The 27023-nt window shown below is 39.6% G+C and overlaps 1 protein-coding gene across 1 annotated transcript in view; it reads right to left on the bottom strand.

The window, feature by feature from the left end:
• Positions 1–2061: 2061 nt before the first annotated feature.
• The window catches only part of psen1 (presenilin 1), a 35550-nt gene continuing 10588 nt past the window's right edge, over positions 2062–27023 (bottom strand). Inside the window, exons 3-11 of the mRNA XM_062034036.1 lie at positions 19952–20283; positions 16347–16488; positions 16201–16268; positions 13286–13506; positions 13115–13213; positions 9573–9665; positions 8093–8266; positions 2719–2837; positions 2062–2625 (exon numbers count right to left, since the gene is read on the bottom strand). Of these exons, the coding sequence (XP_061890020.1) occupies positions 2470–2625; positions 2719–2837; positions 8093–8266; positions 9573–9665; positions 13115–13213; positions 13286–13506; positions 16201–16268; positions 16347–16488; positions 19952–20283 (1404 nt within the window). The 3' untranslated portion in view covers positions 2062–2469. The remainder of the gene's footprint in view (positions 2626–2718; positions 2838–8092; positions 8267–9572; positions 9666–13114; positions 13214–13285; positions 13507–16200; positions 16269–16346; positions 16489–19951; positions 20284–27023) is intronic.

The following is a 27023-nucleotide window of genomic DNA, read 5'->3' as shown; positions in this document are numbered from 1 at the left end:
ATCGGTATCTGTTTCAAAAAGTAAAATGTATGACTTTTTAAAAGGCCGCTGTGTACACGGACGTAGGGAGAAGTACAGAGCGCCAATCAACCTTAAAGGCACTGCCTTTGCGTGCCGGCCCAGTCACATAATATCTACGGCTTTTCACACACACAAGTGAATGCAAGGCATACTTGGTCAACAGCCATACAGGTCACAGTGAGGGTAGCCGTATAAACAACTTTAACACGGTTACAAATATGCGCCACACTGTGAACCCACACCAAACAAGAATGACAAACACATTTCGGGAGAATATCCACACCGTAACACAACATAAACGCAACAGAACAAATACCCAGAACCCCTTGCAGCACTAACTCTTCCGTGACGCTACAATATACACCCCCCCCCCCCCACAAACCAGCCCACCTCAACCTCCTCATGCTCTCTCGGGGAGAGCATGTCCCAAATTCCAAGCTGCTGTTTTGAGGCATGTTATAAAAAAATAATGCATTTTGTGACTTCAATAATAAATATGGCAGTGCCGTTTTGGCATTTTTTTCCATAACTTGAGTTGATTTATTTTGGAAAACCTTGTTACATCGTTTAATGCAGTGTTTTTCAACCTTTTTTGAGCCAAGGCACATTTTTTGCGTTGAACAAATGCGGAGGCACACCACCAGCAGAAATCATTAAAAAACGAAACTCAGTTGACAGTAAAAAGTCGTCGTCGCAATTGTTGGATATGACTTTAAAGCATAACCAAGCATGCATCACTATAGCTCTTGTCTCAAAGTAGGTGTACTGTCACCACCTGTCACATTACACCCTGACTTATTTGGACTTTATTGCTGTTTTCCTGTGTGTAGTGTTTTACTTCTTGTCTTGCGTTCCTATTTTGGTGGCTTCTTCTCTTTTTTTGGTATTTTCCTGTAGCAGTTTCATGTCTTCCCTTGAGCGATATTTCCCGCATCTACTTTGTTTTAGCAGTCAAGAATATTTCACTTGTTTTTATCCTTCTTTGTGGGGACATTGTTGATTGTCATGTCATGTTCGGATGTACTTTGTGGACGCCGTCTTTGCTCCACAGCAAGTCTTTGCTGTCGTCCAGCATTCTGTTTTTGTTTACTTTGTAGCCAGTTCAGTTTTAGTTTTGTTCTGCACAGCCTTCCCTAAACTTCAATGCCTTTTCTTAGGGGCACTCACCTTTTGTTTATTTTTGGTTTAAGCATTAGACACCTTTTTACCTGCACCCTGCCTCCCGCTGTTTCCGACATCTACAAAGCAATTAGCTACCGGCTGCCACCTACTGATATGGAAGAGTATTACACGGTTACTCTGCCGAGCTCTAGACAGCACCGACACTCAACAACAACACATCATTTGCAGACTATAATTACTGCTTTGCAAAAAATATTTTTAATCCCAAATAGGTGAAATGAGATAATCTCCCACGGCACACCAGACTGTATCTCACGACACACTAGTGTGCCGCGGCACAGTGGTTGAAAAACACTGGTTTAATGCATCCAGCGAGGCATCACAACAAAATTAGGCATAATAACGTGTTGATTCCACGACTGTATATATTGATATCGCTTGATATCGGAATTGGTAATCAAGAGTTGGACAATATCGGATATCGGCAAAAAAGCCATTATCAGACATCTCTAGTTTTGAGTTAACTATGAACAAAATTCGATTAATCACAATTAAATATTTGGAATCGTTTGACAGCCCTACTTTTTAAACATCGTTGCACAGTCCTTGTGTACCTAATAAATTGGCCGGTGGGGCTCATTCACATTTTCAGTCTTTATTTAAAAAAGGAACACATTTGCATAACTGACATGTACACGTAAAGAACAGACCGAAAAGAAAAAAGAAGCAAAGTCACTCCAAATATTTCCTCCAAAGACAAAATGGCGTCAGTGCGGCTGACATCATGTAACTACCGATTTCTTCTTCTTCTGCATACGCGGCGGGGCACGAGTGGAGGGTCCTGTGGGGCGCAGGAAGTCGGTAACAGCACCGGGGCGAATGATTGCAGGTTTGAATCCCGAGGAAAGCAATTTAAAAAAAAAAACGTGGGACTGAGGTGCCCCTGAGCAAGGCACTGGACCTCCTACAACTCAGGCTGACAGGTCGCTGGTTGAACTTTGACCTCCCCAGAGTGACTCGAGTGAAATGTACCAACGTGGGATTTGAACGTGGTTCCGTTATGCGCGAGGGAGGAGCTCGTTCAATCGCCTCAACTTCCTGGTGTCCCTGAGCAAGGCACCTGCTGCCCCAGTAGTGGTCAGACTGGGCGGGGGAGAGTCCCACTGGGAGTCTGAAGTCTGTGTAGTGCCTGAGACCGGATGAAAAACCGCAAGGTGCCAAGTCGACACCTCGGCGGAACTTTAATGGTAATAATAAACGGCCTCCCCCCGGGGGCGGAGAGAGGGGGCAGTAGTGGAAAAAGCGAGGTGTAGAAAAAGGGCGTGGCTAAATGTAGAACTGGTGCAGCGCCAGCTGGTCCATGAAGGGTCGCACCAGGTTATCCGTGGCGAAGTAGAAGACCAGGCCGAAGAAGATGGAGATGGGCAGAGCGGGGAGCGCCTTCTTGAAGATGGCGAGCAGGAGCAGGGTCAAACACAAGCCCTGCGGGTGGGGTTTGGGGGGGGGGGGGTGGGGTTACACGGCTGACATCAAAGACACCGACGACAAGGCGTCGCCCGATAATAAGCGACTCACAATGAGAATGGCGACGAAGCAGGCCAGCGTGGTGTTCCAGTCGCCGCTGGCGGCGGCCGAGGCTTTTCCCACCAGCATGCTGTAGAAGATGAAGTCTCCCAGCCCCAGCTTGACGCCCCCTGGCGACAAAGAACGCCACATTGAGGGCGGGGCTCGCTCCCGCTTCCCTAGCCTCAACTTGTAATTAGCGCACTTAATTAACTTTACTTTTTAATCATTACACCATGTGCCAAGCAAAATTGCTTCAAGGTCGGCAAGCACAGCCAGAAATAATACAGGTTGTAAGGCGCACTGTCGAGTTTTTGAAAGAATGAAAGGATTTTCAATGCGCCTTATGGTCCGAAAAATACAGTAAACAAAACTTATCCTTAAAGGCCTACTGAAATGAATTGTTTTTATTTAAACGGGAATAGCAGATCCATTCTATGTGTCCTACTTGTTCATTTCGCGATATTGCCATATTTTTGCTGAAAGGATTTAGTAGAGAAAATCGACGATAAAGTTCGCAACTTTTGCTCGCTGATAAAAAAAAGCCTTGCCTGTATCGGAAGTAGCGTGACGTCACAGGAGCTAGTATTCCTCACAATTCCCCGTTGTTTACAATGGAGCGAGAGAGATTTGGAGCGACAAAGCGACGATTACACCATTAATTTGAGCGAGGATGAAAGATTCGTGGATGAGGACGTTAGAGTGAAGAACTAGAGGCAGTGCAGGGTGTATCTTTTTTCACTCTGACCGTAACTTAGGTACAAGCTGGCTCATTGGATTCCACACTCTCTCCTTTTTCTATTGTGGATCACGGATTTGTATTTTAAACCACCTCGGATACTATATCCTCTTGAAAATGAGAGTCCAGAACGCGAAATGGACATTTAAAGTGACTTTTATCTCCACGACAATACATCGGTGACACACTTAGCTACTGAGCTAACGTGATAGCATCGTTCTCAAATGCAGATAGAAACAAAAGAAATAAACCCCTGACTGGAAGGATAGACAGAAGATCAACAATACTATTAAACCATGTACATGTAACTACACGGTTAAAAATTCTCAGCCTGGTAAGGCTTAACAATGCTGTTGCTAACGACGCTAAGGCTAATTTAGCAACTTAGCAACCGGACCTCACAGAACTATGATAAAAACATTAGCGCTCCACCTACGCCAGCCAGCCCTCATCTTCCCATCAACAGCCGTGCTCACCTGCGTTCCAGCGATCGACGGCGCGACGAAGGACTTCATCCGTGGGTTTGGCGGCAAGCATCGGCTAGGCGTCTGCTAAGTAAGTAGTCCTTGTTGTGTTGCTGTAAGTATTGTACTTAGCCGCTAATACACTGATCGATCCCACCTACGTTCTTCTTTGCAGCCTCCATTGTTCATTAAACAAATTGCAAAAGATTCACCAACACAGATGTCCAGAATACTGTGGAATTTTGTCGAAGAAAACAAGAGGTTTCTGTATCGGGTTCGATGGGGTCCAACCACTTCTGTGGATTTTGTGACGTCACGCGCATAAATCATACCCAAAGGAGTTTTTCAACCGGAAGTGTGGCGGGAATTTTAAAATTGCACTTTATAAGTTAACCCGGCCGTATTGGCATGTGTTGCAATGTTAAGATTTCATCATTGATATATAAACTATCAGACTGCGTGGTCGGTTGTAGTGGCTTTCAGTAGGCCTTTAATTAACTTTACTTTTTAATCATTACACCATGTGCCAAGCAAAATTGCTTCAAGGTCGGCAAGCACAGCCAGAAATAATACAGGTTGTAAGGCGCACTGTCGAGTTTTTGAAAGAATGAAAGGATTTTCAATGCGCCTTATGGTCCGAAAAATACAGTAAACAAAACCTATACTTAATCAGGACAGAGGCTTCACTCATTTATCCATGTTATCTTCATCATAGTTGTGATGTCATACTTGGTTAGGACAAAACTACAGGCAGTGTTGGGACTAACGCCGTTACTTTCGGCGGTAACTAGTAATCCAACGCGTTATTTTTTATATTCAGTAACTCAGTTACCGTTACTACAGCGTGTTTTATTGGAGCGCTGCAGAAGAGACGACAGGAAAAGAGGCGCGCTCTGTATGAAAGTGTGTGTGTGGGAGGGGGCGTGTCTGTGTTTACATCATGGCGGAGCCAGAAGTCCAGTAAATTATTAGTTTGTAAACCTCTAATAAGAAATTATAGTTGGCAAAAAGGAACTAAAATAAATAGAAAAATATATAATTATTATTTAATAAATAAATCTTTGAAGGCTGCCCCATACAACACATACGGAAAATGGGAGGACTTGTTTGACTGCCCGTGGCCATGGGATGCCATATTCAAACTAATCTATAAAACTACTATCGATGTGCAAAATCGTTATTTTCAAATTAAAATTATTTATAACTTCCTACCCACGGGGAAAATGCTAAAATTATGGAATATGATTGCCGATTTTGTTGTCAGGAGTCTGAATCCACCCTGCATTTGTTTTGGTATTGTCATATTGTGTCTTCTTTTTGGGTGGAAGTTGAAAAAATGTGTTTAAGGATTGGTTTGTTTACGAAGCTTGATGTGGTTTCTGTTATTTTAGGAGAGTTCATTGACAGTCATGATTTAGTCAATTTAATTATAGTACTCCGTAAAAGGTTTATTTTTAAGGCCAAAAACAGATATTCACTTAGTATTACTTTCTTTAAAACATGTATTCAGTATTTTTTAACTTTAGAAAGTTACATGGTTGAAAATGATAATGATGCCAAAAAACATAAAAAAAGATGGGAAGTCCTCAAAGGCTTATTTTGAAAGTACAATTATGTTTATAGATTATATGATATCTGTTGTTGTGTTCCCTAATTTGAGTGACCTGGACATAATCTGGACTGTACATAAGTGCTTATTTTGAAAATGTAATTTTCTTTATAAATTATATGCAATCTGTTGTGTTCCCTAATTTTTTTCTGTGTACATGAATGAAGGTGTGTGTTGCTGAGTCCGACTTGGACATTATCTGGACTGGACCTGGTTTTAAAAACCCTTTCAACAAATCTAATTTCATTGACAACCTGGTCTGGTGAAGATAAGGTCCTTTTTTTAAAAATAAAATAAAATAAGATAAATAAATAAAAAACATTTTCTTGGATAAAAAGGATAGTAAAACAATATAAAAATAATTACATAAAAAATAGTAATTAATGAAAATGTTAGTGGACCAGCAGCACACACAATCATGTGTGCTTCAGGGACTGTGTCCCTTGCAGACGTGTTGTCTATGTTGTGGGAACCAGAATATTGGTAGCAGAAAGAAATAACCCCTTTTGTGTGAGCGGGTGTGGATGAGTGTGAATGAGGGGGAGTTTTTTTGGGTTGATGCACTGATTGAAAGTGTATCTTGTGTTTTTTCTATGTTGATTAAAAAATAAAAAATAAAAATATTTTTAAATATTACAAATTTTTTTTTAAAAAAACCATAAGATTTTTAGAACAGGCTAGCAGGCGACTCATCTGGTCCTTACGGGCGACCTGGTGCCCGCGGGCACCGCGTTGGTGACCCCTGGTATAGACTATTTATTCCTTGCCCGTATGTGGGCTCTGTACCGAGGATGTCGTTGTGGCTTGTACAGCCCTTTGAGACACTTGTGATTTAGGGCTATATAAATAAACATTGATTGATTGATGACTATAACAGGCGTCGGCAACCCAAAATGTTGAAAGAGCCATATTGGACCAAAAATACAAAAACAAATTTGTCTGGAGCCGCAAAAAATTAAAAGACATATTACATACAGATAGTGTGTCATGAAATATACATTGAATTAAGAGGACTTAAAGGAAACTAAATGACCTCAAATATACTTACAAATGAGGCATAATGTTGCAATATGTACATATAGCTAGCCTAAATAGCATGTTAGCATCGATTAGCTTGCAGTCATGCAGTGACCAAATATGTCTGATTAGCACTCCACACAAGTCAATAACATCAACAAAACTCACCTTTGTGCATTCATGCACAACGTTAAAAGTTTGGTGGACAAAATGAGACAGAAAAAGAAAGTGGCATAAAACACGTCGGAGAAAGTTATACATGTAAATAAACTACGGTGAGTTCAAGGACCGCTAAAATTAGTACGACAAAACGCCGCTCGCCAAATACTCGAATCAGTGAAGCATGTTTAATATAAACAGTGTGCTTTATAACAATTAGGGAGGTTTGTGTCATGTTTGTCGTCCTACAGAAACCATATTAAAACAAAAAATATATTTTTTTCCCCTCATCTTTTTCCATTTTTCATACATTTTTGAAAAAGCTCCACAGAGCCACTAGGGCGGCTCTAGAGCCGCGGGTTGCCGACCCCTGGACTATAAAGTTCACAAACATAAAGAGGGATGCTAGTGGGCCAGGCCAATCATTCCTTATCTCTAAACTAAAACTGGGGAAATGTGTAGAGTGTTCTGGGCTTCAGACATGATTTTATTTCACAATTCCTTGAGAGAGAAAAAAAACCTGGTAAGGCTTTGTGTATGTAGTGTGTGCCTTCTTTGGTTTACAGCTATGTTGTTATTATGCTGTTTGGTACTTATGTATGTTATGTTGCAGCTATTTAAAATAGTTTTGTCAATTTGTTCTGGCCTGAAACATATTGGCCCTTTGAAACATATCTTTGTCTTTGTGTGTTGTATGTAGACCACATTGCTTAGCAGAGTTCAGTGATGCAAATGCATGTCAAGTTGATCAACACATTGTATTATCCTCCAGTGCAATAACAGTACTGAAACGAAGGCTAAAAGGGCATTAATGGGAGCTTTAAAAAGTAACTAAATAGTTACTTTTCACAGTAACGCATTACTTTTTGGTGTCAGTAACTGAGTTACTTTTGAAATAAAGTAAATATAACTAGTTACTGGTTTCAGTAACTAACCCAACACTGACTACAGGTACAGTTTGTCAAATCCACCTTTGAGTGACTAACAAACTGCAGTCAAATCTACATGTTAAAAATCATGTACATAAGTTATCGGTTGTCTGTCTTGAAGAGCGGGCAGTTATTGGTATTAGTATCGGCTCAAAAAAAAATATTGTGCATCCTTAGATCAAGGTGAAATATGTACTGGAACCAATTATTCAAGCTAACATTGTTTCCTGTGCATTTCCGAACCGTTTTAAGAGCCAATTAAGTTTGTAAACTGAGGTCCCACTGTAAATTATTGGTGAGATATATTATTAGAGATGAGACTCATTTACTTATGTTAATGTTTTGTTCAGGTCTAGTACTTCAGCATTGATTGTCCTACTTTGGATCGGTTTTAACCTTCATAGTGGACTCCTGTCCCGTATAATGGACGTTCTCAGGTGCGAGCAAGAAAAGCCGACATTGCACTCACTCTCCTCCTCGTCATCTTCCACGGGAGGACGATCCGACGGCATCTCCTGGATTTCCCGCCGACTCTGATCCGTGGACTGGAGCGGCCCCAGCTGGTGCTCCTGGTTGCTGACCCAGGACACGGAGAAGCCGCCGTCATCCTGCGATGGACTGGATGGCGCCGGGGACGCCACGGCTGTAGATAGGCGTCAACGAGTTAGCCAGATATGTCTGTTGTGTTCTAATCCAGCGTTTCTTAACCATAGCGCCGCCTAGAGGGCCACCAAAAAACACCTGTTTCTCAGCTGTGGTCCGTATGGGCCGCAGAGGTACTCTGTTGTAATACACATTTCCACCACTTGTGGCAGTAATGACAATCTCATACAAATAGAAGAAGTCAAAGAGAAGTTTCTTAGGTGCAAAAATTATGACTAAAGTGGTGAAGCTTTCTTTAAATTTGCACTTGTATTTTATTAGCAGTTTAGTTAATTATCAATAATATCATTATTATTTCAGTTTTTTATAATAGTCTGTAAGTGCATTTTTTGACAATTACACGTTAGTCCCTACTTATGCAGTATATTTGGTTAGTACTAATTTTTATAATCAGCCTGACCAATGCCTAAGGTTTATGTGGTAAATAATGTTCTAATCAGCCTGACCAAAGCCTAAGGTTTATGTGTTAAATAATGTTCTAATCAGCCTGACCAAATCCTAAGATTTATATAGTAAATAATGTTCTAATCAGCCTGACCAAAGCCTAAGGTTTATATAGTAAATAATGTTTTAATCAGCCTGACCAATTCCTAAGGTTTATGTGTTAAATAATTTACTAATCAGCCTGACCAAAGCCTAAGGTTTATGTTTTAAATAATTTACTAATCAGCCTGACCAAAGCCTAAGGTTTATGTTTTAAATAATTTACTAATCAGCCAGACAAAACCTAAGGTTTATGTGTTAAATAATGTTCTAATCAGCCTTACCAAAGCCTAAGGTTTATATAATAAATAATGCTCTAATCAGCCTCACCAAAGCCTAAGGTTTATGTGTTAAATAATGTTCTAATCAGCCTGACCAATGCCTAAGGTTTATATAGTAAATAATGTTCTAATCAGCCTGACCAATGCCTAAGGTTTATGTGTTAAATAATTTTCTAATCAGCCTGACCAAAGCCTAAGGTTTATGTGTTAAATAATGTTCTAATCAGCCTGACCAATGCCTAAGGTTTATGTGGTAGATAATGTTCTAATCAGGCTGACCAATGCCTAAGGTTTATGTGGTAAATAATGTTCTAATCAGCCTGACCACTGCCTAAGGTTTATGTGGTAATTAATGTTCTAATCAGCCTGACCAAATCTAAGGTTTATGGTACGATTACTAAGTCAAGGTTAATATTTGAGCGTGCACCGGGCCACTCTACAGTGGATAAGTTGGGCCCCCGAGGCCATGAAGGTTAAGAACCTGTGTTTTAATCCATGTCATTTGTCCGTGGAATCACTCACCGTCTTGAGGCTGCGGCGGAGGCGAGGCTGCGTCCCCAGAGCCCCTACCGGGCTGGTCCGTGTCGGCCATGTTGACGAGCCACACCATCGTAGCTTCGGGAGGAAAAGTCGAGGCGTTACGTGGACATTCTGTCTCTTTCCGCGCAGTGCTTCATTTCTATACAGTTCACACGCGTGGTTTAGCACCGCAGTCTCTCAGCAAGAATTTGTGTGCGGGTATTCACGTTCTAATCTCGGCTCTGGAATTTTGTGTGGCGTTTGCATGTTCTTCCTGGGGTTGTGTGGCTTCTTTCCGTGCACACTGGCTTCCTTTCGCACTTCAAAAACACGCACGTTATGTTCAATGTGGTCTGTATTTTGTCTTCAGTGAGTAAAGTAAAGACAATACGTTGAATTCCAACATTGTAAAAGCTCCCTCATTCTTCTCGATTTTAATGCAGCACATCATGCATTGTCTTTCTGATAGAGACATGAACAGTGGCTGCAAATCCAACACTTTTTTCCTAGTTTTGGACGACTTAAAGGGGACCTTTTGTGACTTATTAATGTTGTTACAACTTTGGTTGCAAATCCCTTTGATGACCAATATTTTGGTACCGGTACCAAAATGTATTGCGATACTTTTCTAAATAAAGGGGACCACAAAAATGTTGATATTGTCTTTATTTTAACTAAAAATCTTAGGTTACATTAAACATATGTTTATTATTGCAATTTAGTCCTTAAATAAAATAGTGAACATACTAGACAACTTGTCTTTTAGTAGTAAGTAAACAACAAAGACTCCTAATTAGTCTGCTGACATAGGCAGTAACATATTGTGTCATTTATCAAAAAATCCCAAAAAACTGCCCTACTGTCCAGTCCTGTTTTATCCACAATATTTTTTGTTCTCTGCAGAACTCATTTTTACTCTCTTCTCACTCCATGCAGAGAATCAACAGCGACACAGCAATATGGTGCAACCAAATCTGATAGTTGATAGTGTTACGTGATTGGCTCTTTAGGGTGTCCCTACCGTTGCTCACTCAACCAACCATGCTTCATTCTTTCCGGTTTCTTCCGACTCAAGAAAAAAAAAAAAAAAATTAAAAAAAAAAGTTTTATCAAACTTATTTTTTATTGATAACAAGTACATGTCTATCATAGGGTTGTCCCAATACCAATATTTTGGTACCGGTACTGGTACCAAAATGTATTTGGATACTTTTCTAAATAAAGGGGACCACAAAAATGGCATTATTGTCTTTGTTTTAACAAAAAATCTTAGTGTACATGAAACATATGTTTATTATTGCAATTTAGTCCTTAAATAAAATAGTGAACATACTAGACAACTTGTCTTTTAGTAGTAAGTAAACAAACAAAGACTCCTAATTAGTCTGCTGACGTATGCAGCAACATATTGTGTCATTTATACACCTATTATTTTGTACACATTATGAGGGACAACCTGTAAAAAATGGATTATTAATCTACTTGTTCATTTACTGTTAATATCTACTTATTTTCTGTTTTAACATGTTCTACCTACACTTCTGTTAAAAAGTAATAATCCCTTTGTGGAAATCGCCTTCCAGTGGGTCCTCCAGACCAGTGGTCCCCAACCACCGGGCCGCGGTCCGGTACCGATTGGTACCGGGCCGCACAAGAAATAAAAAAATAAAAAATTTAAAAAATTAAAAAAAAAATGTTGTATTAAATCAACATTAAAAAACACAATATATACATTATATATCAATATAGAGCAATACAGTCTGCAGGGATACAGTCCGTAAGCACACATGATTGTATTTCTTTATGAAAAAAATAAAAATAATAATAATAATAATAATAATAATCCCCCCCATTTCATGGTGCAATACCGTTTTATTTTCCAATAAAAGACTGTTGGTTGCTTTCCAGCAATTGTCTTTTTTGGCTTTGACAGGCATGCGCGCTCTCTCACTACAATATACACCCACCGCTACCCCCTACCCCGCCCCCCCCAACCCACCCACCTCAAGCTCTCTCGAGGAGAGCATGTCCCAAATTCCAAGCTGCTGTTTTGAGGCATGTTAAAAAAAAATAATGCACTTTGTGACTTCAATAAATATGGCAGTGCCGTGTTGGCACTTTTTTCCATAACTTGAGTTGATTTTTTTTGGAAAACCTTGTTACATTTTTTAAAGGCCTACTGAAATGCGATTTTCTTATTTAAACGGGGATAGCAGGTCCATTCTATGTGTCATACTTGATCATTTCGCGATATCGCCATATTTTAGCTGAAAGGATTTAGTAGAGAACATCGACGATAAAGGTCGCAACTTTTGGTCGCTGATAAAAAAGCCTTGCCTGTACCGGAAGTAGCGTGACGTCACAGGTTGTGGAGCTCCTCACATCTGCACATTGTTTACAATCATGGCCACGTGCAGCGAGAGCGATTCGGACCGAGAAAGCGACGATTTCCCCATTAATTTGAGCGAGGATGAAAGATTTGTGGATGAGGAAAGTGAGAGTGAAGGATTAGAGGGCAGTGGAAACGATTCAGATAGGGAAGATGCTGTGAGAGGCGGGTGGGACCTGATATTCAGCTGGGAATGACTAAAACAGTAAATAAACACAAGACATATATATACTCTATTAGCCACAACACAACCAGGCTTATATTTAATATGCCACAAATTAATCCCGCATAACAAACACCTTCCCCCTCCCGTCCATATAACCCGCCAATACAACTCAAACACCCGCACAACACACTCAATCCCACAGCCCAAAGTACCGTTCACCTCTCCAAAGTTCATACAGCACATATATTTCCCCAAAGTTACATACGTGACATGCCATAGCGGCACGCACGTACGGGCAAGCGATCAAATGTTTGGAAGCCGCAGCTCATGCATACTCACGGTACCGCGTCTGCGTATCCAACTAAAAGTCATCCTGGTAAGAGTCTCTGTTGTCCCAGTTCTCCGCAGGCCAATGGTAAAGCTTGACTGTCATCTTTCGGGAATGTAAACAATGAAACACCGGCTACGAGTTTGTGTTGCTGCAGCCGGCCGAAATACACCGCTTCCCACCTACAGCTTTCTTCTTTGCCGTCTCCATTGTTCATTGAACAAATTGCAAAAGATTCACCAACACAGATGTCCAGAATGCTGTGGAATTTTGCGATGAAAACAGACGACTTAATAGCTGGCCACCATGCTGTCCTCTACAATCCGTGACGTCACGCGCAGGCGTCATCATACCGAGACGTTTTAATCAGGATATTTCGCGGGAAATTTAAAATTGCACTTTATAAGTTAACCCGGCCGTATTGGCATGTGTTGCAATGTTAAGATTTCATCATTGATATATAAACTATCAGACTGCATGGTCGCTAGTAGTGGCTTTCAGTAGGCCTTTAATGCATCCAGCGGGGCATCACAACAAAATTAGGCATAATAATGTGTTCATTCCACGACTGTATATATCGGTATCGGTTGATATCGGAATCTGTAAGAGTTGGACAATATCGGATATCGGCAAAAAAGCCATTTTCAGACATCTCTACTTACAAGAGTAGATGAGAGCAGGAAAGATGGGTTCGTTCCTCTCCTGAGCCGTCTCCACCAAGATCCTCAGAGGCCCTTTCGGACAAAGCACCGCCAACAGATCTGCGGGGAGAACGGAGCAGAGTTGACGTGACTCAGACGACAGGAAAGTTACGGTGAGAAGTGAATGTTCACCGTAGATGGAGATGACAGCCAATATGAGCCAGGCGGTCCACTCGGGGAGGTACTTGATGAACACCAGCGCCATGAGAGCGCTGATCATGATGAGGTAAGCCTGCTGGAGGCGCAGCGGACCTTTCCAGTGGATGCACATCATTCCCACCACTCCAAAGTTCCAGATGATGATGGCCACGGTGAAGTAGTCCATGGCCACGTTGTAGTTCTTGAACACCTCTCTGGCGGCAGAGTAGGAGACGTCAGGGTAGGGCTGGGCGATATATGGAATATACTCGATATATCACGGGTTTGTCTCTGTGCGATATAGAAAATGACTATATCGTGATATTGGAGTATACGTCTTTTAGCTGCGGGCATTACACTACAGCAGTGGTTCTCAAACTTTTTTTGTCATCCCCCACTTTGGACAGGGGGGAGTTTTCAAGCCCCACCTGCCCCCATCGCCCCAACAGAACGCTAATGCCAAGCTTAACATTTTCAAATTTATTGAACATCAAGTAACATCAAGTTGTATACATTCACACTCAATAACATAAAATAACATCAAGTTCAATAATAAATAAAATAACTGTGCAGCTGTGGTATAACTTGCATCAAGTTCAATATCAAATAAAATAACTTCAATAATAAATAAAACAAAAGTGTTATAACTTGCATCAAGTTCAATAATAAATCAAAAAAAGTGTTGTAACTGGCTTCAAGTTCAATAATAAATCAAATAAAAGTGTTATAACTTGCATCAAGTTCAATAATAAATCAAAAAAGTGTTATAACTTGCATCAAGTTCAATAATAAATCAAATAAAAGTGTTATAACTTGCATCAAGTTCAATAATAAATCAAATAAAAGTGTTATAACTTGCATCAAGTTCAATAATAAATCAAATAAAAGTGTTATAACTTGCATCAAGTTCAATAATAAATCAAATAAAAGTGTTATAACTTGCATCAAGTTCAATAATAAATCAAATAACTTGCATCAAGTTCAATAATAAATAAAAATAAAAGTGCCACTTTGCAATCTTTGCAAAAAAAAAAGGAGGAGCTAATGCATTTGGCAAGACAGGGCAAGTGAACATGAGTTTTACAGTACTCCAGCATTAGTGGCTGCAATGAGCCTGTTTTGCACTGCACAGCTTTTCAAATCGGGGTTGCAGGCTTGACACTGCCACTGTTAAAACCTCATTGAGTTCGGGGCTGAGCTGCCTTGACGCGAGTGCTTCCCGGTGAATGACACACAGTGTGTCCAATGCGCATTTGGCGCAACCCTCTTTATTAGAGCCTGCAGCCCGTTTCTTGACTTTGCCATGGTCTGTGTGCCATCAGAGCAAAAGCCCACACAGTTTTCCCATTTAAGGTCGTGTTCTTTGAGGAAACTGCCCATTATCTTGAACAGCTCATCAGCATTGGCTCTATTTTTTATGTATTTGCAAAACAGCAAATCCTCGCACAGTGACTCGCCATTCACAGAGCTTCCGCTCGGCCCCGCCCCCATTAGTTACTGTTGCTATCTCTGTCAAACTTTCGCTCCTACCTAGAAATTTAAAGCCTACAGGAAAAATAAGTAATTTACATTTATTTATATAGCGGATTTCACAGACAGAATCACAAAGTGATTTACAGTGTGTATAGAAAATGAAAGCATAGTAAAAAAAAAAATCTAAGAATATAATTGAGAAAAAAAAAAAAATTAAAGTGAAATTTCCTCCCGTTCCTCGCGCCTCACCTGTCATGTCTCTATTCCCCACCAGTGGGGCGCGCCCCACACTTTGAGAAACGCTGCACTACAGGCTTTTCTCACTCTTTCTTGTCTCTGCTTCTCACAGAGACTTAAAACAAGCGCACCTTCTCACATACGTCACATACTGTCGCGCGTGCAACGTCATACGTCCTCGCCGAGCAGAGAGGTAGCGACATGCTAACGTTAGCTGTGATGCTAACGGTGCGGTGGTAATACGAGAGAAAGAAGGTGCGAATCTGGTAAGAAATGAAGGAAGAAGAATTAATTCCCAAGAAAAACAGCAGGGGGTCCATCGTCTGGCGGTGGTTTGGCTTCAAGCAGGAAGATGTTGAACAGACAAGCGTAATATGTGAAGTATGCGGCAAAAGCGTTGCTACAAAAAGTAGCATTACTGCTAATTTGTAGCATCACTTGAAAAGTCACCCGCAAGAGAATGAAGAGTGCTTGAAACTCCGCACGTCAACATCTCCGTTTGGTGCCACACCAACAAAATGCCAAAGCGACCATTTCCACATCAACACTGTATGAAAAAAAAAAAGTCAACAACAGAAGGAGATAACGTCCGCTCAACACAGTATGAAACAAATAGTCAACAACAGAAGGAGATAACGTCCGCAGGAACCTACCACATAGTGAAGGACATACACTATTTGATTTCCTATTATGCAGCTCATTTTTATTTGACACTTATTGAAATATCTTGTGTGACATCATGCACAAAAGTGCACTTTATTTGTTTTAAACTATAGTAGTGGCGTTCTGTACAAAAAGTGCACTTTAATTTAGTGTTGTTTTGATATGTCATCCTAGTGACATCATCACTAATAGCTTGTTTTAAAATGTCTCTGACAATCTTGCACTTTCTGTTTTGGAAATGACATGAATGTTTGTGCCACTGCTTAATAACTGTTTAATAAATACACTTCTAGTTGTAATTATCCTCTCTGCATGAAAGTTTAAAAGTAGCATGTATTAATGCAGTATGAAGAAGAATGTTTTAATGTAGACACATAGAATCATCATACTGCTGTGATTATATGCATCAAGTGTTCATTCAAGGCTCAGGCAAAATATGGAGATATATGTGGTGTATCGTGACATGGCCTAAAAATATGGAGATATTAATAAAAGACCATATCGCCCAGGGTAACGGGAAAAAGAGCGGGGCTTACTTGAGGTAGATGAACGAGAAGAGGAAGAGCAAGAATAGGGAGGCGCAGAAAAGCCAGCCTTGGATCACCTGCCAACACAAACATTACAGCAGAGTGACATCGCCTTTTTCAAGGTGTTTACCGGGCTCCGCGTTGGTGTGACGCACCTTGTAGCAACGGTACTTGTACAACAGCACCAGCACCAAAGTCATCACGATGATCACCGTGATCATGATGGTGGCGTTTAGGATGGAGTTGAGCGCCCTTTCGCCGACCGTGTCCGTGTCCTCAGAGAAAGGCGTGTAGATCCTGGTGGACGACATTTCGCATTAGTCAGGGTTTCCCCCAATGGATTTGATTGCGGCGGTGCGCCGCGGCAATATATTAGCCGCCACATTTTAAAAATGATGTGTTTTTTTATGTGAAAACACACAAAAAATGTATTGTAGCTTCCAGAAGAAGACACACATAGTCCGACGCTCTTTTTAACTTTTATTGCCAATTTTATGCCAACAACAGGCACAATTTCAACATTTCCTGCGTGGCGGAAGTAAAGAGTTTCTATAGACGGGTACAGTCTACAACACAGGTGTCAAACTCAAGGCTCAGGTGTGGCCCGCCACTTCATTTTATTTGGCCCTCGAAAGCCTGGAAATAATAAGTATCAATAAAGTACTGTAACTTTTCTTACTAAATGTATTCTTTCTATTTTGGACGAAAAAAATACCGTATTTTTCGGATGCGATATATACTCTGGAGCGCCTTATGTGTGAAATTATTAACACATTACCGTAAAATATCAAATAATATTCGAGGAAGAAGATTTCATGGGATTTAGCGATTAGGAGTGACAGATTGTTTGGTAAACGTATAGCATGTTCTATATGTTATAGTTATTTGAATGACTCTTACCATAATATGTTACGTTAACATACCAGGCACGTTCTCAGTTGGTTATTTATGCCTCATATAACGTACACTTATTCAGCCTGTTGTTCACTATTCTTTATTTATTTTAAATTGCCTTTCAAATGTCTATTCTTGGTGTTGGCTTTTATCAAATACATTTCCCCAAAAAATGCGATTTATACTCTAGTGCAGGGGTCACCAACGCGGTGCCCGCGGGCACCAGGTAGCCCGTAAGGACCAGATGAGTAGCCCGCCGGCCTGTTCTAAAAATAGCTCAAATAGCAGCACTTACCAGTGAGCTGCCTCTATTTTTTAAATTGTATTTATTTACTAGCAAGCTGGTCTCGCTTTGCCTGACATTTTTAATTCTAAGAGAGACAAAACTCAAATAGAATTTGAGAATCCAAGAAAATATTTTAAAGACTTGGTCTTCACTTGTTCAAATAAATTCATTATTTTTTTTACTTTGCTTCTTATAACTTTCAGAAAGACAATTTTAGAGAAAAAATACAACCTTAAAAATGATTTTAGGATTTTAAAACACATATACCTTTTTACCTTTTGAATTCCTTCCTCTTCTTTCCTGACAATTTAAATCAATGTTCAAGTAAATTTTTTATTTTTTTTGTAAAGAATAACAAATACATTTTAATTTAATTCTTCATTTTAGCTTCTGTTTTTTCGACGAAGAATATTTGTGAAATATTTTTTCAAACTTATTATAATTAAAATTTAAAAAAATTATTCTGGCAAATCTAGAAAATCTGTAGAATCAAATTTAAATCTTATTTCAAAGTCTTTTGAATTTCTTTTAAAATATTTGTTCTGGAAAATCTAGAAGAAATAATGATTTGTCTTTGTTAGAAATATAGCTTGGTCCAATTTGTTATATATTCTAACAAAGTGTAGATTGGATTTTAACCTATTTAAAACATGTCATCAAAATTCTAAAATTAATCTTAATCAGGAAAAATTGCTAATGATGTTCCATGAATTCTTTTTTTAAGTTTTTCTCTTCTTTTTTTCGGTTGAATTTTGAATTTTAAAGAGTCAAAATTGAAGATAAACTATGTTTCAAAATTTAATTGTCATTTTTTTTCGTGTTTTCTTCTCTTTTAAACCGTTCAATTAAGTGTAAATATCATTAACTATTAATAATAACAGAGTTAAAGGTAAATTGAGCAAATTGGCTATTTCTGGCAATTTATTTAAGTGTGTATCAAACTGGTAGCCCTTCGCATTAATCAGTACCCAAGAAGTAGCTCTTGGTTTCAAAAAGGTTGGTGACCCCTGCTCTAGTGCGACTTATACATGTTTTTTTCCTTCTTTATTATGCATTTTCGGCCGGTGCGATTTTTATACTCCGGAGCGATGAATAATCCGAAAAATACGGTACATGTACTTCATGTAATCGCAGATTATGTTAATCTAAATATTGTCTAATTATGCAAAAATATATGATGAAACATTCAAACCATTTTTTAAATAGAAATAAATACTAATAATAATGATTTGAAATTGTGATATTTACTGTGGTTTTTACAGCATTTTTCTCTAAACGAAAAATTGTTTTACTTTTTTTTTTACTGTAATAAACTGTGGTGCCGTTTTGGCATTTACAGTAATACCTCAAAAAATCTACAGTGGTCGATTTGCGGTAAAAAACAAAAAACAAAAGCAACAACTGGCAGCTCAGGCGCCAAAATTTTACTGTAAAATTGCCTTTCTTTTTTAAAATGTACAGTAAAAAAACAAATGTAAATTTTACAGTAAAATCCTGGCAACCAAGTTTTTTCATTTACAGTAATATACACAAAATTTTGAGGTGAAATTATTGCAACTTACCATATTTTTTTTTACATTTTAGGTAAAAAAAATATACTAATAAAATACACAAAAAATAGTGTAATTATAGTATTCACAGGGGCCAAACATAACTGCGATATGGCCCTCAGTGAAAACGACTTTGACACCTCTGGTCTACAATACCAAGGCCAGCAACACCCGTGTGCCAACTGACGAAGACATTTTCGAAAGCGGCCTGTGTTTGGTAGCGCCTGCACAGTTTGTATTACAATCATTAGAAAGGACACGAGTGTTGCTGGCATTGCTTTTTCTTTAAGAACACGTTTTGCCGTGCACCTCTTTATTTTTGTTTTAGGAGGTTTTTTGGAGAGTGCGTGTTTTTCCTGTATTTTGTACCACAGTCGACAACAACTGTAAATGGTTCGCTTGTTGATGCTTTTATTTGTTTCTGTATTGTGTAGTTATAATTATATGCTTTTACTTGTAATTGTATTGAGTTTGTGGACCCCAGGAAGACTAGTGGGTTGTTGTGGCAACCAGCTAATGGGGATCCTTAATAAAAATCAAATCAAGAGCAGAAATAGATGCTAGATTTGTTGCCAGTCCTTTTTCATTAAAATAAAAAATAAAGACTAAAAGAATTGGAAGTGGAAAGAAAAACATTTTCAACAAAGTACATTGTACAATAAGCGATTGAAAAATAGAGCAAAACTATATTATTTTTAAAAAAAAAAGTTTATATGTTAATATTATAATTAATTACAATTTTGTTTTAAATGTATGTATACATTTGTTTTGACTTTTTAAAGTAAATATATGCATCATAGCAAATAATGTGATGACGTCATACTGACCACGCCCCCACCGCCAAAGGTATCTGAGGGGAAACCCTGTTAGTATTTAGTGTCAGAGTGCAAGAAAACAAATACTGATATTAATAAAAATACCACAAGAGAAAGATGTGACATCTAAAAATGACTTATGACACGACGCGTTATCTCCATCTTGTGGCGCGGGAGATGAACCGCGTTTAAGGTGAAAAATTGTAAACACTCACAGTCTCTGGCCGTCTTTCTGCGTGTAGAAGCTGACGGACTTGATGGTCGCCACGACGACCACCATGCAGAGCGTGACGGGCACGAAAAGCATGATGACGTGCTTGGCGCCGTATTTCAGCGTCAGCTCCTCCTCCTCGTCGTCCTCCGCTTCCACCACACGGGCGGGCCTGCTGGACGGCGCCTGGCCGTTCTGCTCCGGGCCGCTCGCACCGCCCGCCGATCCGCCGTCACCTGCTCCGGTCCCCGGGCCCCTCCTGGACCGAGCGCTGGTCATACCGGCCCCTTGGTGCTGCTGAGGGTGCTCTGGGGCGCCGTTGGCCTCCTGTTGGTCCTGTCCACAAGGGAGCATCGCAAAAAGAAGGCATTCAATAATCTCTCAGGGCGAGCATTTCACTCGCATATGCGCGAGTAGAAGAAATGACAAAAGGAAGAAAACGTGCGAGGTAGGGTTGTACGGTGTACCAGTACTAGTATAGTACGGCGATACTAATCAATCATATTCGGTACTATACCGCCTCTAAAAATGACGGCGCGTCACATTGCTGGTTTTACGAGTAGAGGAGCATGTTCGGCAGTGCACACACACGGAGTACTTACAAGCAGACACAGTGTGTGGACAGAAAAGGGAGAATGGACGCATTTTGGTCTAAAACCTAAAGATAAAGGTGAAGTTATAACACTGAAACGCCCTCAGGAAGAGGTGCTTTAAGACATGGCTATCCAGCTAGCAGCTAACATCCATCCGGCTTTGTTGTTGTTTCCGGATGAGGAGATGCTGCTCCGTTCTTGATTGTGTTAGAATAATTGTATCTAAGTTATCACAAAACTTTGTGTTGCCATGAGTTCCCGGCGAGAGGACACAAGCCGTCTTTGAACCTACCAAGAAGAAGGCTTGTAAAACTCCACTGTGTAGGATGGGAAGCAACATGAAGGTGTTCTCTGTCTTTTATGTCTTGTAATCAACAGAAAGCAATTGTTTTGACCCGACAACTACAAAGCGAAGAGGAAGCAGGACCTGACTCCCCTCCAGGGACCTCTTCTTTGAACTGTTTTACGACCTTTTCTTTGAACTGTTGTAACCAAAGGCGATGGCTGTTTACGACCCCTGTACCTTAGAAACAGCTGTTGCCATGTCCAAATAAAAGAGGAAGCGTTCAATTTTTCGCCAGAGCGTAGTGAGTACAGGCCAGACGTCTCTCCTCAATTGAGCCAAATTTAATTCTGTCTCTGTTTAATTCCTTGCTTCTTGTCTTGTTTAATAGATGTCATCAGTGTTTGAACCTGACATCTTCGAATAAAGTCATTAAAACAGTTAGCGTCATCTTGTGACACTTCTTCCACTCCCGTCCTTGCACGCTACACCGCTACAACAAAGATGACGTCGAAGGTGAGCCACGTAAATCCTGAAGAGACTGTCAGAAAGCGGCTTGAAGATGGTCTGTAAAACATAATCTATGCAACTTTTTGACCAAAGAACCACTATCAAATATTATGTAGACCACAAGGAAGTGTTTTACATTTAGAAAAAAAAAATAATATGATGACTCCTTTAAAGGCCTACTGAAAGCCACTACTACCGACCACGCAGTCTGATAGTTTATATGTTAATGATGAAATCTTAACATTGCAACACATGCCAATACGGCTGGGTTAACTTATAAAGTGACATTTGAAATTTCCCGGGAAACTTCCGCTTGAAAACGTCGCGGTATGATGACGTATGCGCGTGACGTCACGAGGTCAAGGGAAGTGTTTGGACCCAATTCAAATAGCTCTGTTTTCTTCGACAAAATTCCACAGTATTCTGGACATCTGTGTTGGTGAATCTTTTGCAATTTGTTTAATGGACAATGGAGACTGCAAATAAGAAAGTTGTAGGTGCGATCGGTGTATTAGCGGCTAGCTGTAGCAACACCAACACCAGGAGGTTGTGTTGTGTTTTGAGCAGGATAGCAGACGCACTACGGTGAGTACAGCTTTGGCTTCCAAACATTTGATCGCTTGCCCGTACGTGCGTGTCGATATGTGCATGTCACGTACGTAACTTTGGGGAAATATATGTTTCTTGCCGACTCTGATGGTGGCCCGGGTGTCGTCAAAAACGTACAACGCCCGCCGCCGCCGCATCTAAGTTAGCTTCTATTTTTTTTTAGCTTCGCCAAGCTGAAAATTATTAACCGTGTATTTACATGTTCATGGTTTAATAGTATTGTTGATCTTCTGTCTTTTCCTTCCAGTCAGGGTTTTTTTTAATTTAGTTTCTATCTGCATTTGAGACTGATGCTATCACGTTAGCTCCGTAGCTAAGTTAGCTTCTATTTTTTTTAGCTTCGCCAAGCTGAAAATTATTAACCGTGTATTTACATGTTCATGGTTTAATAGTATTGTTGATCTTCTGTCTATCCTTCCAGTCAGGGTTTTTTTTTATTTTGTTTCTATCTGCATTTGAGCCTGCTATCACGTTAGCTTCTATTTTTTTAGCTTCGCAAAGCTGAAAATTATTTACCGTTTATTTACATGTTCAGTCGCTGTGAATGTCCATTTCGCGTTCTCGACTCTCATTTTCAAGAGGATATAGTATCTGAGGTGGTTTAAAATACAAATCCGTGATCCACAATAGAAAAAGGAGAGAGTGTGGAATCCAATGAGCCAGCTTGTACCTAAGTTACGGTCAGAGCGGAAAAAAATACACCCCGCACTACACTCTAGTCCTTCACTCTAAAGTTCTTCATCCACGAATCTTTCATCTTCGCTCAAATTAATGGGGTTATCGTCGCTTTCTCGGTCCGAATGTCTCTCGCTCCATTGTAAACAAAGCGGAATTGTGAGGAATCCTTTGTCTTGTGACGTCACGCTACTTCCGGTAGGGGTAAGGGTTGTTTTTATCAGATACCAAAAGTTGCGATCTTTATCGTCGTTGTTCTATACTAAATCCTTTCAGCAAAAATATGGCAATATCGCGAAATGATCAAGTATGACACATAGAATGGATCTGCTATTCCCGTTTGAATAAAAAAAATTCATTTCAGTAGGCCTTTAATGCGCAGTATATATTAAAAAAGATCGAAAATAGACCATTCATCGGCAGTGCGCCTTATAATCCAGTGCACTTTATGGTCCGGAAAATACGGTAGTTATCTGTAATCCGAATACAGATTGTTTATTCTCAGACGAGATAGTAAATAGGGAAAGGTGAATGCAAAGGTGAATCAGGTAATACACCAATTTATATTCTTGTCTTCATGAAAGAAAGGAATGTTAAACATGCTTGTATTATCAGTAAACACCTATAACTTGTTAACCTCTTTTATAAATCAATCAATATAAATGATATATTTGAACGAGGTAGATCCCCTCCACTTGGACAATTGAAAAGTAGCTGGCCTGCAGAGAAAGTGTGGCCACCCCTGGTCTATACCAGGGGTCACCAACGCGGTGCCCACAGGCACCAGGTAGCCCGTAAGGACCAGATGAGTAGCCCACTGGCCTGTTCTAAAAATAGCTCAAATAGCAACACTTACCAGTGAGCTGCCTCTATTTTTTAAATTGTATTTATTTACTAGCAAGCTGGTCTCGCTTTGCCCGACATTTTTAATTCTAAGAGAGACAAAACTCAAATAGAATTTGAAAATCCAAGAAAATATTTTAAAGACTTGGTCTTCACTTGTTTAAATAAATTCCTTATTTTTTTACTTTGCTCCTTATAACTTTCAGAAAGACAATTTTAGAGAAAAAATCCAACCTTAAAAATGATTTTAGGATTTTTAAACACATATACCTATTTACCTTTTAAATTCCTTCCTCTTCTTTCCTGACAATTTAAATCAATGTTCAAGTAAATTTATTTTTTTTATTGTAAAGAATAATAAATACATTTTAATTTAACTCTTCATTTTAGCTTCTGTTTTTTCGACGAAGAATATTTGTGAAATATTTCTTCAAACTTATTATGATTAAAATTCAAAAAAATTATTCTGGCAAATCTAGAAAATCTGTAGAATCAAATGTAAATCTTATTTCAAAGTCTTTTGAATTTCTTTTAAAAATTTTGTTCTGGAAAATCTAGAAGAAATAATGATTTGTCTTTGTTAGAAATATAGCTTGGTCCAATTTGTTATATATTCTAACAAAGTGTAGATTGGATTTTAACCTATTTAAAACATGTCATCAAAATTCTAAAATTAATCTTAATCAGGAAAAATTACTAATGATGTTCCATAAATTATTTTTTTAATTTTTTCAAAAAGATTCGAATTAACTAGTTTTTCTCTTCTTTTTTTCGGTTGAATTTTGAATTTTAGAGAGTCGAAATTGAAGATAAACTATGTTTCAAAATTTAATTGTCATTTTTTTCGTGTTTTCTCCTCTTTTAAACCGTTCAATTAAGTGTAGATATCATTAATTATTAATAATAACATAGAGTTAAAGGTAAATTGAGCAAATTGGCTATTTCTGGCAATTTATTTAAGTGTGTATCAAACTGGTAGCCCTTCGCATTAATCAGTACCCAAGAAGTAGCTCTTGGTTTCAAAAAGGTTGGTGACCCCTGGTCTATACTATGTAATAATATATAATTATATAGGGGGGGGAAATTGCCTGGCGTTCCTGCCTGTCTGGTACGCAGGTAGCATGCGTGCACGCATATAAAAGCAGTCCTAGAGAGGCAATAACAATTTGCAGTCATGTTGGTGTTATGATAGGATATACATTCTGATAGTGAATGTTTGCAGTAGGCATTACTGTGTTTATATGTATGACTGCACGTGTGTGTTATGTTCTTCAATGTTAATAACAAAAATGTTATTTAAGACATTTCATACTACTCCTAAATGTTCGGCAAGCCACGCCCGTTCACTTGACCGCACCGCCGCGTCGGCCCGTCCCTCGAGTTAGCTCACGAAGACTCTGGTTGTGTAATTAATTGTCCCTGCAACGAGCGGATATGTTGTGTACGTCTTGCAGGTTATGGTCCTTTTCTCCTGGGTGGTCCACAAATGCAAAATAGCTGCTGAGGTCTCTAATCAGCACTAAGTCCAAAAAAACCCCCATTGGCCTTAGTTAAAGGGGCACATGGTTCCATTACCATTAGTGGTGTACCAGAACATATGAGTGAATATGAATAAAAATTGCTCGCTGATCCGAGAAAATGTGTTTGGCCTTGTTACTCACCGTTGTTTGGTACACATACACTAAAGAACGACTAACAAATTGCAAACAGAATATACGTAATTCAATGCTCGCTAATGCTAGTAGCTAAACCGCTATCATCAGCTGACCACACACCGAGCTAATGCACGCGTGTGTGTTATGTCTTTATGGAGGTTAATTTCTGTCTTTATTACGGACATTTTTTTTTTGACGGTGCATGTTATGTAACTGAATTTTTTTAAAGGCCTACTGAAAGCCACTACTACCGACCACGCAGTCTGATAGTTTATATATCAATGATGAAATCTTAACATTGCAACACATGCCAATACGGCCGGGTTAACTTATAAAGTGACATTTAAAATTTCCCGGGAAATATCCGGCTGAAACGTCGCGGTATGACGACGTATGCGCGTGACGAAGTCAGAGTAACGGAAGTTATGGTACCCCGTAGAATCCTATACAAAAAGCTCTGTTTTCATTTCATAATTCCACAGTATTCTGGACATCTTTTGCAATTTGTTTAATGAACAATGAAGGCTGCAAAGAAGACAGTTGTAGGTGGGATCGGTGTATTAGCAGCGGACTACAGCAACACAACCAGGAGGACTTTGTTGGAGAGCAGACGCGCTAGCCGGCGACCTCACCTTGACTTCCTACGTCTCCGGGCCGCCAAACGCATCGGGTGAAGTCCTTCGTTCTTCTGCCGATCGCTGGAACGCAGGTGAGCACGGGTGTTGATGAGCAGATGAGGGCTGGCGTAGGTGGAGAGCTAATGTTTTTAGCATAGCTCTGTGCGGTCCGGTTGCTAAGTTAGCTTCAATGGCGTCGTTAGCACAGCATTGTTAACCTTCGCCAGCCTGGAAAGAATTAACCGTGTATTTACATGTCCACGGTTTAATAGTATTGTTGATTTTCTATCTATCCTTCCAGTCAGGGGTTTATTTTTTTTGTTTCTATATGCAGTTAAAGCACGATGCTATCACGTTAGCTCGTAGCTAAAGCATTTCGCCGATGTATTGTCGTGGAGATAAAAGGCACTGAATGTCCATTTTGCGTTCTCGACTCTCATTTTCAAGAGGATATAGTATCCCAGGTGGTTTAAAATACAAATCCGTGATCTACAATAGAAAAAGGAGAGAGTGTGGAATCCAATGAGCCAGCTTGTACCTAAGTTACGGTCAGAGCGAAAAAAGATACGTCCATCACTGCCTCTCAAGTCCTTCACTGTAACGTTCCTCATCTACGAATCTTTCATCCTCGCTCAAATTAATGGGGTAATCGTCACTTTCTCGGTCCGAATCTCTCTCGCTCCATTGTAAACAACGGGGAATTGTGAGGAATACTAGCTCCTGTGACGTCACGCTACTTCCGGTACAGGCAAGGCTTTTTTTTATCAGCGAGCAAAAGTTGCGAACTTTATCGTCGATTTTCTCTACTAAATCCTTTCAGCAAAAATATGGCAATATCGCGAAATGATCAAGTATGACACATAGAATGGATCTGCTATTGCGAACTTTATCGTCGATTTTCTCTACTAAATCCTTTCAGCAAAAATATGGCAATATCGCGAAATGATCAAGTATGACACATAGAATGGATCTGCTGTTCCCGTTTAAATAAAAAAAATTCATTTCAGTAGGCCTTTAACATCACATTATGTTGACAATTTCATTGGAAAAAAATTCTGTTTTTTGAAAACATCCAGCGGTAAAGTGTTTAGTATGTTGTATCGTGCCCAAGTAGCCCAGTTAACTGCCTTTTTTTTTATGCTGTTTTGCAAGACCTGTGTCACGTGACTTCAAACTTGACACCTCATTGGCTGCTTCTGAGGCAGGATCGCTTGCTTCAGTCTATACTGGATATATCACGGGTTTGTCTCTGTGCGATATAGAAAATGACTACATGGCATACTTGCCAACC

The sequence above is a fragment of the Entelurus aequoreus genome, linkage group LG23, assembly GCF_033978785.1.
Source record: "Entelurus aequoreus isolate RoL-2023_Sb linkage group LG23, RoL_Eaeq_v1.1, whole genome shotgun sequence".
Classification (NCBI taxonomy): domain Eukaryota; kingdom Metazoa; phylum Chordata; class Actinopteri; order Syngnathiformes; family Syngnathidae; genus Entelurus; species Entelurus aequoreus.
Note: the sequence above shows the minus strand (reverse complement) of the source record. Positions and strands in the feature narration are given on the sequence as shown.